General features: G+C 35.1%; 1 protein-coding gene across 6 annotated transcripts in view; it reads right to left on the bottom strand.

Annotated features, from left to right (window-relative positions):
* The window catches only part of Nvl (nuclear VCP like), a 136,439-nt gene that overhangs the window by 104,503 nt on the left and 13,742 nt on the right, over positions 1-18,194 (bottom strand). For all 6 annotated transcript variants that reach the window (XM_071600028.1, XM_071600027.1, XM_071600029.1 and 3 more), the window contains exons 3-11: positions 16,581-16,633; positions 16,403-16,502; positions 11,251-11,308; positions 10,216-10,485; positions 7,058-7,190; positions 6,785-6,861; positions 6,109-6,243; positions 4,164-4,265; positions 870-987 (exon numbers count right to left, since the gene is read on the bottom strand). In XM_071600028.1, coding sequence (XP_071456129.1) covers positions 870-987; positions 4,164-4,265; positions 6,109-6,243; positions 6,785-6,861; positions 7,058-7,190; positions 10,216-10,485; positions 11,251-11,308; positions 16,403-16,502; positions 16,581-16,633 — 1,046 coding nt within the window. The remainder of the gene's footprint in view (positions 1-869; positions 988-4,163; positions 4,266-6,108; positions 6,244-6,784; positions 6,862-7,057; positions 7,191-10,215; positions 10,486-11,250; positions 11,309-16,402; positions 16,503-16,580; positions 16,634-18,194) is intronic.

The raw sequence follows: 18,194 nt of genomic DNA, 5'->3' as shown, positions 1-18,194 counted from the left end.
TTGAACAGCAAGGAGTCAGGTTATTCTCCCTCACAAGAAATAAGAAGGTAGTAAGATACTAATTAAATCATGAGTTTATGCAGTATATTCTTTAGCTAGCAGAAAAGTAATGAAGGACTTTTCTCAGAACACAAACCTCAAAAACACAGCAGAAAAATTTTAGATATATATAAAATAGAATAATAAGCAACTTGCAACCTAGAATGGCAAGGAACACAAAACATGTACTACTTCAAATTTTCTTGTGTACACAAAACATGTGCTGTTTCAAAGTAGGCAGACTCTACTTTCAAAAGCTCTAGTTGATTCTTATGTAATGCTAGTGGAAATAAAAATTGCAAAGTCTTATGGAATGTAATATGCATGAAAAACTAAAAATATATAATTTTCAATTACCAATTCTACTTCTAGTATTTATCATGGAAATCTACATGTGCACCAAAAAGACTCTTTTAATGATATTCTCCCTAACTTACTGCAAAAAATTGAAAACAAACATTCATTAATGTGGGAATGTTTAAGTACAATATAGTAAATCTATCTTAAGAATATCATGGCATCAGTTAAAAAAAGATTAAAATGGGAACATTTCTTAAGATGAACTGTTAAGGAACAAATGGTAAGTTGAAGAATGTCTATGGTGCAATCTCAGAATTATAAAAAGCAAAATATGCTAGCATATATATGTAAACACATTAAAAATAACGATAATATATACTTTAAGTTAAATTAACGCTATAATCTTTTGTGATAAAGATTTCTTAATTTACACTATGAGATTTATGGTTTAAATATTTTATCTTTGTGTATGACTTAAACTATTTTAAGAAATTTATTATCTTAAAATGAATTCATTATTTCAAACTGACCATCCATGCAGGTTAGGAGCTGGGCTACAATTCTTCGTTCCATATCTTTTGAAGCAACTTCTCTTTTGGGAGTAATAGCATCAATTTCATCGATGAAAACAATACAGGGTGCATTTGACTAGAAATAAAAATATCACAAAAAGATGACTATGAATACATTTCCTATATTGATGCATAGTTAAATACATACATCTTTTCTTTCTTTTTTGAAGTACTGGGGATTGAATTCAGAGGCATTCTACCACTAAGCTATATTCCCAAGGCTTATTTGTTTTGTAGTACTAGGGATTAAACTCAGGGGTGCTCTACCACTGAGTTACATTCCAGTTCTTTTTTATTTGTTTTTTAATTTAGAGACAGGGTTTCACTAGACTAGGCTAGCCTAAAACTTGTGATCCTTCTACTTTAGCCCCCAAATAGGCAGGATTATAGGCATGAATCTATATATAATTTTTAAAATCTTAGAGTTCAAGGACCATTCACCAAATGAATAATCACCCCTCAAGAAGGCAGTTCACAGTGTTATTTCTGACTTATCTATCTGAAGATAACCACAATATTTAAAAGAGGACAATAAATGACTACAGATCTGGTAGCACATTTATAGTCTTCATCAATTCATGTTTTGTGCCAAATTTACTGAAATTCTTTTATAAATCAGACATGTGTGCTATGCTATGAAACATAAACAGTAAGTCTAAAAGGTTTAAATTAGAAAACCCAACTTTATTAAGTGTTTTATGTTTCTACCAATATAAAAATGTCCAAGCTTTTCTTTCAAATCTGCTATAAGAGGAAGTTGAGAAGCAGCAGAGCCAGGTGGCACATGCCTGAAATCCCAGCTATTTGGGAGGCTAAAGTAGTAGAAGAATCAAATTCAAGGCCAACTTAGGTAACTTAGTGAGACCCTGTCTCTAAATTAAGGAGTAAAAAAAAAAAAAAAAAAAGGCTGGGGATGCAGCTCAGTGGTAAAGTGCCCCCAGGTTGAATCCCCAGTACCACCAAAATCTAAAATCAAACAAACATACAAAACACCCAGATAGGGTTCAGACTGAATAAGTTAGGAAATAAGCTAGTTACCGAATGTCAAATTCATTAAGGCCTAAGTTAGAATGTTTGTAGAATTGCAGGTAACAGGGGAATGGGGAATTATTGTTTATCAGATACAGCGTTTCAGTTTGGAAAGAAGAAAAAGTTCTGGAGGTAGATACTAGTGACAATTTACACAAAAATGTAAATGTACTTCATGCTACTGAATTGTACACTTAATAACGGCTAAAATGATAAATTTTATTATGTATATCTTAACACAAAAAAGGAGACATAAACATTAGTTAAAATGAAAAATTTAAATAAAAATATCTAGATGTTCAATCTAAATCATTCTCAATTATTTAATCCTGAAGGGTAACATTGACTATGCTCAATCAGACTATCAGTCTGGCTAAAACATCTCAAAACCACATGATAGAATCATTCCTAGCTGGCTCTCTTCCCCAATCCTTGTCATGACAATGTCTGCAAAACATCATCTAAGACAACTGGAAACGTTATCCAGTTACAAAAGAGTAAAGTTACAGAGAGCAAAATTCTCAGAAAATAAACACATACGTATTTGCCAGTGACCTAGAAAATTGGGAGAAAAGGAAGAATATGAGAAGGTCATCAGAATTAGCCTTTAAAGCAGCATATAGTTTTCTGCAAAGAACCACCTGATGTGATTTGAATCTGTTCTCTAAACCACATACTTTATTGTACTCACTTTCACTACGAAAGAGGAGACCAGGGAAAGGTGGTATGTATAGTGTTATACCATACATTCTCTGAACACATACTGTCAGACATCATACTGGTTCAATACTGGTTTACAAAGAAACTTTTAACACAACAATCTACATGCAATTTACTACCGTCCTTTGGCTCTACATGCCAAATCAAAAACTGAATCAGGCAGGTTTTGGAAAGCAGGTGACATCTGAAAGAATTAGCTGTGCAGACTGCCTTTCTATCCTTTCTTTGCATCTTCCTTGTGCTGCCCATACCTTTTTCATTGTCAGTTAACAAACCAAGCAAACAGCCTCTGCATTCTTGCCATTTTAAAATACTTTTCTCAATGACTATTGAAATACAATTTTTCTTCTAATTTCACATCAGCATCTAGTAGTTGTATTGGTCATGTTCAGCCATCATACACTTTGAATATAAATAAAGACATAAAATTAAACCTTTCATCACTTTTTAGTTTTAGCTACAATGACTTATGTTTGCTCCAGTGTACATAATAGATGTCTAATATTTACAGGGCTCTTGTGTATGTGCACAAAGCATTACATTAAAGGTTTTAAAAGAATTTTCAAGTGGACAGTGGTGGCTTATATCTATAATCCCTGTGACTCAGGAGGCTGGAGCAGGAGGATCACAAGTTCAAAGCCAGCCTCAGCAATTTAGCAAAGTTATGAGCAATTTAGAAAGACCCTGTCTCAAAATAAAAAGGGCTGGGGATGTGGTAAAACACTCCTGGGCTCAATCTTTAGTACCAAAAAAAGAGGGAGTGGCAAAGAAGAATTCTCTCATTTAATACTCTCAACAACTCCATGAAATTAAGGTATTATTATTACCCTATTTTACTAGTAAATAAATAGATGGTAGAGTGGTTAAATCTCTAGCTCAATATCACATATAATAGCTAATAGCACAGGACTTGAAGTCATCTTCCTCACTGAAAGAACAGACATATAACTACTATCCCATCTGAAAATAAAGCTTTAATAGGATGTAAATATCATCATCCAAATTTTAACAACACAAATTACACTTCGGAAAAATCAAATCTGAAATTTCTCTCTCTGGTAAAAGAATTTTCTTTTCAGAGCTTTCATATACAAATAGAGAGGAGTTTATCCTGCCATGTTTATGGCTGCTTTTATAATATAGTAATTCTAAATATAACAATTTTCATATTTCTTAGTAATTGTTTGGTATAACCAAAGTTGGGAAAAGTATGTTAATGAAAATATCATAAGGATAATATATTTTCAATATATGACTACTGGGTATGAAAGCCCAAAACTTCCCATCAATTATCTTTATTTAATTTCAGATGAAATAGATTTTTTATCCAATAGTCTATATCATTAAATCCATTTCAAGTATCTAGCCAACATGCATAACAAATTTCTAAGCTTATAAAATAAGAGCCAGTGAATGAGTAACAAGTACCAGCATCAGAAAAGCAGGATCTTTAAATATAAGTTTATAAGATCTGACAATGATGTTAGTCATTAGCTGACTCACCACAGCTTGCTCAAATAAATCTCTGAGCTTCTGCTCGGACTCCCCAGAAACTCCCGACACAATCTCTGGAGCAGCTACTTTCAAAATTGGCAGGTCAAGTTCCTGTGCACAAACACATAAAAGAATAACCAAAGGCAAAGGGCTGGAGATGTGGTTCAGTGGTCAAGTGCCCCTGAGTTCAATCCCTGATACCAAAAAAACAGAATAACCAAATATTCACATTGTAACCTCCCAACTTTTTCCTCATGTTCTCTACTTAATCAAAATCACATTTTCAAAATGACCATTTTCCTGAGGAACTTCATCTTTGTGTGTGAGCCTTATAAAAACACTATTGAAAAATCTATGGATTTATGCAAGCACATTAAGCAGATATTTTCTACTTGTTTTCACTTTACAGATGTCAGTATAAAACTCTTTTCTCTCTTGAATCTCAAGCCCTCCACCTTAGGGCTGAATCAAAACAATTGTATCTATCATTTACCTACTGGACAGGAAATAGCAAGAGCTGTAACACAGTTGCTTTCCATATATTCAGCTAGCATTCCTCTACTTGCTAACCCAGAGAACCACTTACTACTAGTCAGAAGAGGCAGACTTTTTAAGAAACAGAAGAAAAACTATTGTTGTTCCATCAATATGATTGACAACAAATCTGGCTAACTTGTACTCTTTCTTCTGGCTATGAAAATTTCACTTCTTCAACAATATATTCTTTGACTCCAGTTATAACTTAGGTATCCCAATGGTCTACACAACATTCTGCACTTCTTTCTACCACTTTATAGAATTGTTACTATGTACAACATTTATTCATCTGAATAACTTTAATGTCTCTCTCATATTAAAACTAGATTTGTGATACTTATCACTATATAACAAAGTCTGCCATGCAGGAATTATACAAAAGAAATACTCAACAAAAATGAGGCAAACAATCAAGTTCCCCTTTAAAAATGATTTTGTTTCACAAAGTATAAATTTGTTAATGATTAGTATGCTATTCTATTAACTGAAGTTACCTGGATATTTTGCATTTTACTACCCAATATAGTTTCTGAAATGTCTGACAGGACTAAAATAAGATTGCTAACTTTTATTTTGCAAAGCAAGTGTCTTTCATGATCATCAGAAAGAATATTTTCATACTACAAATCATATAAGAACATGACTCAATGGAAATTTTGAATTAAATGTACCTCTATTAAAAAAAATCAATACTATGCTTAGCTGGTTTGTTTTGTTTTGTTTTGTTTTTGTTATTGGAGATTGAACTCAGAGGCACGCAAACACTGAACCACATCCTCAGGCCTGTTTTTTTTTAATATTGATTTTTTTAGTTGTTGATAGACCTTTATTTATTTATATGTGGTGCTGAGAATCAAACCCAGTGCCTCACACATGTCAGGCAAGTACACTATGGCTAAGCCACAGATCCAGACTGGGCCCTATTTTTGTACATTGTATTTAGAAACAGGGTCTCACTGAGGTGCTTAGTGCCTCATCATTGCTGGGGCTGGCTTTGAACTCTGGATCCTCCTGCCTCAGCCTCCTGAGCCACTGGGATTACAGGCATGTATCACCGTACCTGGCTATTTTACTGTTCTTAAGAACTATCAAGTTAAAGTGAAGGAGAAATAACTAAAGCCTAAATTACATATTTAAAAAAGGGGTTTATTTGCTTCCGACCCAACTTTTATCACATATACAATAAATGTATTCACCTGTCTTACATTTTAGTTTTAGTTGTAGATGGACACAATACCTTTATTTGTGTTATTATTTGGGTTCAATACCCAGTACCACCAAAAAAAAGTGGGGGGTATCATTTTTCATTGATCATATTCTCTTTCAAAGAGATACCAGGCCTGGCTGAAGTTGATCAAAGAGGAAAAAACAAATAATAACAAAAACAGCAAAAGCAAACGAGTGTCAGAAACCTCACCCCAGCAATTGCATGTGCAAGCAATGTCTTCCCACAGCCTGGTGGTCCATGAAGAAGAACTCCACGTGGGGGCACAACACCCAAGTGCTGGTACACTTCTGGATGACGCATGTGAATGAGCATCTTGCAGACCTCCTAGCAGGGAAAAAGAACAAAAGATGTCTTCTTTTGCCCAAGACAGAAAGAATCAAAGTACAATGAAATGTCATAGTCTTAAGACCAGCAAAATACAGTAGATAAGAGAACAAGTTTTAGGTCTTTACATTTGAATCCTGGCTCTGATACATACTGCATGACTTCAGCAATGGCCTCTTGGGCCACTATTTCCTAAGCTTTAAAAATACCTACCTCTAAGATATAACAAAAAGAAATTAGCATAGTAACTGGAAAAGAGAAGACACTAAAACAGTAAACCTAATTATTAGTACTATTAAAGAATATTATTTATAAAACATGACTCTTACGTACAATCTAATTTTAAAAGGTGATAAGATAAAGGATAGTATGCTTCTTTTCTCTCTCAATACCCTAAAAGGTGTAAGCCATGTCTGCCATTCTTACCTTCCCAATCTCCTTTTCTATTCCCAGTTCATATCAGAAACAAAGAGGTAGGCTTTGTTTGTACAAGTGATTAGTAATATACCCACTTGAGGTAAAATTCTGAATTTGACCTAACTTTTAATGTAGTATCATTGCCTCCAACATCTTCAAACTTCACACTGGATATCTGCAGTTCTAGCGCCCTGGCTTTGGCTGGTAAACAAAAAGAGAGGAGATGAAAAGATTAATGATTGTATATAAACTAATAATTAAAGGTCAATTAGACAAATATTTTCCCATAAGTGTTTCTGCACACAGAAGGTCTCCTAAGCAAAACAGCTTGGGGAGAAGAGTGATGACTCTCTCAAAGCAAACATAACTTCTGCTACCCACAGGATATGCATTTCACCTTTCTTTTGCAGGACAGCTTCTATTTCTCCATCCACTTCCTGAAGATCTTCCTTCTTTCTTTTGTTTCCTTTGCCTTTTAGCCTACCCTTCCTTTTATTATCACTCTCCAGGAAAGAAGACTCTTTTGAATCCTAGAGAGAAAATAAATTTAAATATGCCATACTTTCAATCACAATGCATATTGAGAAGGGATTTAAGGCTAGTGGTAGCTTGGTGGTACAACACTTGCCTAGCATGAGCAGGGCTCTGTGTTTGATTCCCAGGACCACAAAAAAGTCCATTCCTGCCTTCATGATGTAGTATTTTTCTGTTAATGATTCCCAATCTCACTGCTTAAGGATGCTATCTGCTGGTGATGGCCTTCTTTCCCATAACCTTACAGATAGGTTTAAATCCTAACATTGGAAAACCTTCTTTCCATATTCTTTTAATTACATTTAATCTCTTCCTTACACTCCCAGAATATGGTGTTTGTAACTATATTACAGGCTACCATAATCAGTTTTGTATTTGAGTGATTAATTTGTCTATGACTTGTTCCTGAATTGTGAGCTCCTTGTTTTGACACTAAAATCATCTTTTATTCTCACTGAGTCTCCTTATAGTTGTAAGCCATGTTTGCCATTCTTACCTTCCCCAAAAATTCCATTCCTGCCTTCATGATGTAGCACTGATTCATCCATGAATGAATAAAGTGAAGACATTTGGAAAAGGCACATTAATAAGTCAAAGTGAAATGTTTTCCCCAAATCAGTGGCTGTGTGTTTGGAAACCAATTAATGCAACACAGTCCAAGAGAAATATAAAGCAAGCCACATACATAATTTTGTATAATTTAGTAGCCACATTAAAAATGGAGCTAGGTGGGGCAGTGCATGCCTGTAATCCCAGTGACTCACAAGGCTGAGGCAAGACAACTGATTGCAAGTTTGAAGCCATCCCCGGCAACTTAGTGAGACCCTGTCTCAAAATTATATAAAGGAAAATAGAACTATGTCAAATTCACTTAATAATTTTTTTTTTTTTTGGGTGCTAAGGATGGAACCCAAGACCTTGTACATAAAGCACTGGCTCTATCACTGAGCTATACCCCCAGACAATAATCTATTTTATTTAACTCAGTATATACCAAACAATCTCATTTCAACACAGATTTAACATAAAAAATTATTAATGAGATGTTTTACATTCTGTTTTATAGTAAGCAACAAAATATAATGTGTACTTTTATGGCACATCTCAACTTTTGACACTAAATTTTCAAAGGAAACACTTGATTTGTACTTTATAAAATTTACCCCTAAAATAGATTGAAATACCTACATTGTTTCAAAAATATTTAGAGACTTCCCAAAAACCAAATTAACTATAATTTTAACTTTAAATTTACATTTAAATTAAAAATTCACTTCCTCATTTGCACTAGTCATGCCTCAAGGGCTCAATAGCCACATGTGGCTACTAGTACTACTTATACACCCAGTCACTATATCATGGGATAGTTACTTTAAACCCTCTCTCATTCTACTATGCATTAAAATAATCATTAAGAAAGGAAGAAAGGGAGCTGGGGTTGTAGCTCAGTGGTAGAGCACCTGCATCACATGAGTGAGACACTGGATTCAATCCTCAGAACCACATAAAAAATAAATAAAAAAGAAAGGAAGAAAGGTACCCAATGTGTTCATTTTGTGATAATTATGCATTTTTTAAGTTTCATTTCAAAACTTTTTAAAAAGATATCTGCCTACCAGATGCAGTGGCACATGCTTCTAATCCCAGCCACTGAAAAGGTTAAGGCAGCAGGATCTCAAGTTCAAGACCAGCCTGGGCAACTTAGCATGACCCTGCCTCAAAATAAAAAATAAAAAGGGCTACACATGTAGTTCAGTGGTAGAGTGCCTATGGATTAAGACAGAAATAAAAATGAACAAACAAAAAAACCAAAAACAAAATAAAGGCACTTGCCTAGTCTACATATTTTCACATACATCTACTTATTAGGATTTAAGGTGTTATCCTGAACTGAACTGAACATAAACCACATTGCTCTTTCAGCAGTAATCATCCCTTCTTCCTAAATTTATCACCTGTGCAACATATAACCAAAGCACTTATTTTTAAACTCTCACTAGTAAATGTATGTTGGGAAGTTCATTTGGCACTATTAATTCAATAAACTGACTGGCTATCATATGATAGACATAATTTAGCCAGGGACACAGTACTAAATAAAACAAAGTCCTTACTCTCCAGGAACTTACATTCTAGTGAAGGAAAACAAAAGGGTGAGTTTAAAAAAATAAAAATCACACAAGCTAAAATGACTTTGACTTTAGGTAGTTAGTAAGTAAGTAAGTAAATAAAATAAGGAAACAGTACTTAACAATGAGCTATCTCCTGTGTGAAAAAAGACCTCTCTACAAAGATTACATGAGAGGGGCTGGGGATGTGGCTCAAGCGGTAATGCGCTCGCCTGGCATGCGTGCGGCCCGGGTTCGATCCTCAGCACCACATACAAACAAATGTTGTGTCCGCCGAAAAACTAAAAAATAAATATTAAAATTCTCTCTTTAAAAAATAAAAAAAAGATTACATGAGAAAAGAGATGTGAAGAAGTGATGAAGTGAACCATAGAAATCTGAAAGTTTTTGATAGAAAGTGCAAATGCTAATGCCCAAACAGAAGATGACTTAGTGTGCTCTAGAAACAACAAGAGGCCACTGTTGCCAAAGTAAAGCAGGGAAGTGAGGGAAGACAATGGTAGAAGATGAGATTAAGAGACAGCAGGACACCCCAATAATACAGAGCTTTATTTTTGGGTTTGAAAGAAGCAACTGAAGGGTTGTAAAAGAAGAGTGGCAATGACCTGACTTAACTCAAAGAAGGTATCTCTGCGTGAAGAATAAACCAAGGGGAACAAGAATGGATGGATTTCAGTTGCCTGTGCAATATATAACCAAAGCATTTATTTCAATAATTAAGGCTAGAAAGATGCTCAGGCTAAGAGGGCAATGACAGCAGAAGTGCAAAGTATACTCCGTGCATTACAAAGTTCCTAAGACCCATAAAACACAAGTGTCTCCTTAATAATTCAATGAAAAGACTGAAACATATTCCAACTACATAGGGCTAAAAAGTTCACTATGAAAATACCTGGATATCAGATACTGGCTTCTTATGGTTACTTTTATTATCTGATAGGTCCAAGAAAAAACTGTCTCTTTTTCCATATGGGGTTGTATCAATAAACCATCCTCCCTCAGATTCTCTTGCAGGAGTCTTCAAAGGAATGGAACTTGTTTTAGTTAGTCGTGGTGCTGAAGCAGTAGTTTCTCTTTGCTCCACCTCCAGAGTATTTGAGACAGAATCAGGATTTCCTTTCCGATATAAAGAGAGCAGCGAACTGTTCATGTGATTTGCTGACTGGCAGAAACATGATTTTACCATTATTTACTCAGGTATTCATGAAAAGTTCCATTAACCATACTAATAAGGTTTCTACATTTTGCTTTCACCAACTTCTGACATTTATAGTCAGAACAAATGGGTGTTCACAATAAGATGATTCACAAACAAGCATTTAATATTCAAAAATATGCACACCCACCACCACTCCAAGTTAATGGAGGGCCAGTTCATAATTGATGATTAAATAAAATAAGCATGGTTACTTTTAAAAATATAACAGAACCAAGTATGGAAATGAACAGGTGGTCACTGGGAGTCACTACTATTCCATCAATTCAAAGAAGGATCAAATATAATTGTGTGTCATAATTTCTTGGTTAATATATCCAAAAACTGATTTATCAAGGGAAAAAACAGAAGGCAAATTATGACTAATTTGATGTATTACCTTCATATCTCCTTAGTCAAGCCCATTCACTGGTAAATCCTAGACAGAAAATATATTCTTTGCTCCAATTTTACGATTAATTCTCTTTCTATTTGTTTGCCCTTATTTCTGGCTACTCCCTTCTTTTTCTCTTTATAACTAACTATAAACACAAACACTGGTAGGATGGGTTAATCCATCATCAACAGAATATGTAACACGTATTTTATTATTTATTGATAAAGATGTCCAAAATCTCTTTTTCCACTTTTTTAATCATTTTTTTTCCCTTAAAAAGTCTCATAATTTTAAGGAAAAAGAATCACAGTGAGCCTGTTAAATGTCTGGCTTACCTGTGGATCTGGGTAATCTTCCACAATTGAATCATCTTCAGAATAGCTTTCAGTATACCTCAGCAAAAAGAGGGAAAATGTTTTAAATGCTTTTCTCCTAAAAAATTACTACCCAAAGCAAGTTAAATATACTATGATAACATATTATGGTGGTAAAGAGTTCAAGTTTTTGGGCTGGGTTGCGGCTCAGTGGTAGAGCACTTGCCTAGCATGCATGAGACACTGGGTTCAATCCTCAGCATCACATTAAAAAAAAAAAAAAAGGGGGGGCTGGGATGTGGCTCAAGCGGTAACGCATTCGCCTGGCATGCGCGGGGCACTGGGTTCGATCCTCAGCACCACATAAAAATAAAATAAAGTTGTTGTGTCCGCCGAAAACTGAAAAATAAATATTAAAGAAAAAAACAACCTAAAAAAAAACAAAATAAAGGTATTGTGTCCATCTACAATTTAAAAAAAAAAATTTAAAAAAGAGTTCAAGTTTTAAAATCAGAGAAACTGGGATACAAAAATCTAGAATAACCAGTTAGTAGACTATATGTACTAATGTCTCTAAGGATCAGTTTATCTATAAAATAATAAATAACATCCATCTCAAAATTCTTAGTACATAGTAAAGGCTAAATAAATTGCAGTTATCTTTATTCCAGCAACAAATAAAAGTGAAATACAAATTCCCATCAGACCCAAGGGCCTCTTTTTAAGAATCTCAAACTCAGCAAGCTAATTAAGCACTTCGAATAACAAATTCACAATTCAAGCCATGTAACCAATTGCAACTTTGTGTTTGTTCAGAAGGGAAGTCATGAAGAAATTTTTCATACAATATATCAAACTAGTTTAGCTCCTAATAACTACAAACTGAGAATATAGTCTCAGTTCATTATAACTGAAAATTGATATCTAATAGTTTCTGCTTCTATTTAATGGTTTCTCTTTTTAAAAATATTTTTAGTTGTAGATGGACATAATACCTTTATTTTATTCATTTATTTTAATGTGGTGCTGAGGATCGAACCCAGTGCCTCACATATGCTAGGCAAGCGCTCTACCATTTAGCTACAACCCCAGAATGGTTGGTTTCTTTCTTTCTTCTTTCTTTCTTTCTTTCTTTCCTTCTCTCTCTCTCTCTCTCTTTCTTTCTTTTAATTTTTTTTTTGTTGTAGTTGGACACAATACCTCTATTTTGTTTATTTTTATGTGGTGCTGAGGATGGAATCCAGGCCCTGCACGTGGGAGGCAAGTGCTCTATTGCTGAGCCACAACCCCAGCCTCCTCAGCATGGTTTCTCTAGATGCTATTTAAATTAACAAAAAGACTATTCCTACTGGGCATGGTGGCCACATCTGTAATTCCAGTGACTATGAAGGCTGAAATGTGAGGATCTCAAGTTTAAAGCCAAGCTCAGTAACTCAGGAAGACCCTCAGCAACTTAGTGAGACCCTAATAAAAACAAAAAGGACTGGGGATGTAGTCCAGTGGTAAAGCGCCCCTGGATTCAGTCCCTAGTACCAAAGGAGTTCAGAGCCAGCCTCAGCAACTTGGCAAGGCCCTAATCAACTCAATGAAATCCTGTCCTTAAATAAATACAAAAAAGGGCTGGGAATGTGGCTCAGTGGTTGAGTGCATCTGGGTTCAATTCCTGGTACCAAAAAAATAAGGCTGAGTGGTAAAGTGTTTGCCTAGCACGCACAAGGTTGTAGGTAGTATTTCCAGCACCAAGAAAAGAGAGAGAATAAGAATAAACTGCAAAGCATTATACCAATAAATTCTACACTTCAGATGAAAGGACAAATTTATTTAAAAACACAACTCACAGGGTATGGTAGTGCCTGCCATTATCCCAGCTACTTGGGAGGTTGAGATGAGAGGACTGCAAGTGTTAGGTTAGCCTCAGCAATTTAGTGAGACCCCGTCTCACAATAAAAAATAAAAAGGCCTGGGGATATAGCTCAGTGGTAGAACATTTCTGGGTTCAATTCCCAATACCACTCAAAAAAAAAAAAAAAAAAAATCACCAAAATTGACATTTAAGAAGAAAAAGGGGGCTGGGGTTGTGGCTCAGCAGTAGAGCACTCAGAAAGCACATGCGAGGCACTGGGTTTGATCCTTAGCACCACATAAAAATAAATAAATAAAATAAAGGTATTGTGTCCAACCACAACTAAGAAAAAAATTTTTTTTAATTTTTTTAATGTAAATTTTTTAAAATGTATATGACAGCAGAATGCATTACAATTCTTATTACATATATAGAGCACAATTTTTCATATCTCTGGTTGTATACATAGTATACTCACACCAATTCGTGTCTTCATACCTGTACTTTGGGTAATAATGTCCATCACATTCCACCATCATTTCTAATCCCCCACCACCTCCCTTTCCCTCCAACCTCTCTGCCCCATCTAGAGTTGTCTCCCATGCTCCCCCTCCCCATCCCACTATGAATCAGCCTCCTTATATCAGAAAAAACATTCAGCATTTGGTTTTTGGGGATTGGCTAACTTCACTTAGCATTATCTTCTCTAACTCCATCCATTTACCTGCAAATGCCATGATTTTATTCTCTTTTATTGCTGAGTAATATTCCATTGTGTGTGTGTGTGTGTGTCTGTGTGTGTGTGTATATATATATATACACCACATTTTAATCCATCATCTATTGAAGGACATTTAGGTTGGTCCCACAGTTTAGCTATTGTGAATTGTGCTGCTATAAACACTGATGTGGCTGTGTCCCTGTAGTATGTTGTTTTTAAGTCCTTTGGGAATAGACCGAGGAGGGGGATAGTTGGGTCAAATGGTGGTTCCATTCCCAATTTTCCAAGAAAACTCCATAATGCTTTCCATATTGGCTGTACCAATTTGCAGTCCCACCATCAGTGTATGAGTGTACCTTTTTCCGCACATTCTCACCAACACTTATTGTTGTTTGTATGCATAATAGCTGCCATTCTGACTAGAGTGAGTGATTAGAGTGGTTTTGATCTGCATTTCTCTAATTATTAGTGGTGATGAAAAAAAGTCACCAAAATTGACATTTAAGAGGAAAAGGGGTCTGGGGTTGTGGCTCAGCAATAGGGCATTCACCTAGCACGTGCGAGGCACTGGGTTTGATCCTTAACACCACATAAAAATAAATAAGTAAAATAAAGGTATTGTGTCCAAACACAACTAAGAAAAAAAAAATTTTAATAAAAAAAAGAAGAAAAAGAATTGAGAAACCATATCTATTAAAATTTATAAAAATTCTTCATAAAAGGAAAACTCTAAGCCTAGATGAATTCTAACATTCAAGAAAATAATTTTCACAGTTCTTTTTCATAAAACCGAGAATAACAGAACAGTTTCCAATTAATATCATGACAGACAGGAAACAAATCAGTGGCTGCTTGGAAACAGGAATGGAAGGAAAAGTGAATTATAAATGAGGAGCCAGAAAACTTTTGAAGTTAATGGGCAATTTTGGCATCTTGCTTATGGTGATGGTTTAGTGAGACAAACATGTCAAAACAAAACAAACACTTTTAAAATATACAACTTATTCTATCTCAATGATAACTTAAATTACTTTAAAGCACTCAACATTATTTCTTCCTTCTTTTTATTTATTTATTGATTGATTGCAGTAAAGGGGTTTGAACTCAGGGACCACACTAAAACTGAGCCACAAGCTGAGCATGATGGTGCACATCTATAATCCCAAAAGCATGGGAAGCTGAGGCAGGAGGATTGTAAAAGCCAGGATCTAAGCAACTCAGTGAGACCCTGTCTCTAAATAAAATACAAAATAAGGCTGGGGATGTGGCTCAGTGATCAAGTGCCCCTAAGTTCAATCCCAGGTACCCAAAAAAATATAAAACAAACAAACAAACAACAACAAAAAAAAAAAATTGGGCAACATCCCCAGACCTTTTCTTACTTTATTTTGAGACAGGGTCTGGCTAAACTGCCCAGGTTGACCTTGAACTAGGCAATCCTCCTACTTCTGCCTTCTAAGTCACTAGAATCATAAGCATACCCACATGCATGGCCTTGACATTATTTCTTAAGTGATAAAATTAACTGACAACTTTTAATATATCTGGCATTATATTTGGGCAGAGAAAAGCAAAAGTAACAAAAGACAGCTCTGTTGATAATGCTAAAAGGTACTCAAATAATTTGAACGCAATACGATATACTAATGATTATAATAAGTATCTATAACCAGGAGATAAGGAAACATTAAAGAGTGTTTAAGAATGCCAGGCATGGTGGCACACAACTGTAATCCCAGAAACTTGGGAGGCCAAGACAGAAAAATCACAAGGATAGCCTGGGCAACTTAATAAGACCCTATCACAGAATTTAAAAAATAAATAAAAAGGGCTATGGGTGTAGATCAGTGATAAAGTACCCCTGTGTTCAATCTCTAGAACCCTCCCAAAAAAGATTGTTTTAAGAACATCTTGCTGGGTATGGTGGCACACACCTATAATCCCAGCAGCTTGGGAGGCTGAGCAGGAGAATCATGAGTTCCAAGCCAGCAAAAGCGAGGAGCTAAGCAACTCTCTGTCTCTAAATAAAAATACAAAATAGGGCTGGGAATGTGGCTCAGTGGTCAAGTGCCCCTGAGTTCAATCCCTGTGCCACCCCCCCCCCAAAAAAAGAAACAAAAAATCGTTTCAACCGCTCCCCTCCCCCCTCCTTTTTTACAATACTGGGGATCAAAGCCAGGATTTCACATATATTAGGCAAGTGCTCTACCACAAAGCTACATCCCCAGTCTCCCTTATAAAGATTATAAAACAGACTTGACAAATTGCCATGGCTAGCCTCAAACTTGTGATCCTCCTTCTCAACCTTCAGAATAGCTGGGATTACAGTTGTGTACCATTGCACCTAGCTTCAACTGACTCTTCAAGCTGAGTGGGAACTTATGAAAGGAAAATGAATACCACACAGAAAATCACCCTAAAAAAGCACAAAAAAGATATGTGAAGTCTTTGGGGAGCTGTAAGCATCCGATAAAACTAGAAGATAAGGTATGGAGAGATAAGTTAAGTATTATGCAGGGCCAGACTGGCAATGAAGTGCCAATAAAAGTTTTACAAGTATGGATATGACAATTCAAGGGGAAAAAAATCCTCCATTTTATAATACATACTCATTATCCTCTTCACCTTGCCTTGCTCTTTTTGCCAGATGTTCATCTTCTAATTCTGCCAGATTCTTCACTTCTTTCTCATTACTGATTATGCTGAATACTGAAAGAAAAAACAAAATGCCATGAGCCAAAACAGTTCTAATAACTATTGATTTAGCTCTAACAAGAAAAGACTCACCTTTTTCTACCTGAATCCTAAAAGCATTTCTTTTTCTTCGACCATAGTCTATACTAAAAAAAAAAAAAAAAAAAAAAAAGTTTAGTACAGTGGTCTCCATCAATATTTTTTTCATTGAGCTCAATCTAAATGGTCACATGATTTTGCATAAATATTTAATCATGCCACTCTTCACATTGCCATGAACCAATTTTTAAAGAATTTTTAAGTTCATATTTTTACACTGCATTCTCTCAGTATTATTCTGTACTTACTAGTTGATTTTCTTTGAATATTTTTAGTTTGCGATTTCAAACATCCCAAAATTTTGAAAGAATGTAATGAATATCCATATAATCTTTACCTAAAGTAAATCTTCACTTTGCTACATTTACTTTATTTCTCTCTGCACTGACAGAATTTTTTTGACAGAATCATTTGAAAATTAGTTACTGGCATTACACCTCAAAAATCAGTATGCCTCTTTGTAAAAAAGGACATTTAACTACATAACCATAGTAAAATTAGCACACACAAGAAATTTAATATTGGGACTGGTTGTAGCTCAGTGGTATATCGCTTGCCTTGCATGCGTGAGGCACTGGGTTCAAATCTCAGCACTACAAAAAATAAATAAATAAAAATACTGTGTCCATCTACAACTAAAAAATATTTTAAAATGAAATTTAATACTAATAAAATATTATTTAATAAAGTCTATATTAAAATTTTTCAAACTGCTCCCCCAAGATGTTCTTAGATGGCTGGGCGCAGTGGTGCACGCCTGTAATCCCAGAGGCTCAGGAGGTTGAGGCAGGAGGACTGCAAGTTCAAAGCCAGCCTCAGCAAAGATGAGGCACTAAGCAACTCAGTAAGACCCTGTCTCTAAATAAAAGTAGGGCTGGAGATGTACCCTGAGTTCAATCCCTGGTACCAAAACCAAAAACAAGCTGTTCTTGGATTTTTATTTTCTTTTAATTAGGGTCTAATCAAGGTTCATACATTCACTTTGTTCTCTTTAGACTCATTTAAATTATAATCATCTTTTCTTTGACAGATGTTTTTATTATTTTTTTTCTCTTTCACCTTTTTTATTGGTACATTATACTTGTATATATAATGAAATTGTTACATGTCCATACATGCACACAATATAACAATGTTATTTGGAATCACTCACTCCTCAGCACTTCCCCCACTTCTTCCCTACCTCCCACCCCCTATCTTTTTTCCCTACTGATGCCCCTTTTGATCTTCATGAGATCACCTTTCTTTTTCTTTTTCCTCTCTAGCTTCCACATACAAAAGAAAACATATGTCCCCTGATCTTCTGAGTTTGACTTATTATGCTTAACATAATGGTCTCCAGTTCCATTCATTTTCCTGCAAATGACATAATTTCATTTTTCTTTATGGCTAAATAAAACTCTATTATCTATATATATACACCACATTTTCTTTATCCATTATCCACTGATGAATACCCAGGCTGGTTACATAGTTTGGCTATCATGAATTGTGCTGCTATAAACATGGGTAAGCATGTATCACTGTAGTATGACCGCTTTAATTCTTCAGGATAAATATTGAGGAGTAGGAAAACTAGGTCATGTGGTGGTTCCACGCGTAGTCTTT

Source organism: Marmota flaviventris, chromosome 12 (genome assembly GCF_047511675.1).
Source record: "Marmota flaviventris isolate mMarFla1 chromosome 12, mMarFla1.hap1, whole genome shotgun sequence".
NCBI lineage: Eukaryota > Metazoa > Chordata > Mammalia > Rodentia > Sciuridae > Marmota > Marmota flaviventris.
The sequence above is the reverse complement of the archived record's forward strand: the minus strand, read 5'-3'. Positions and strand labels throughout refer to the sequence as shown.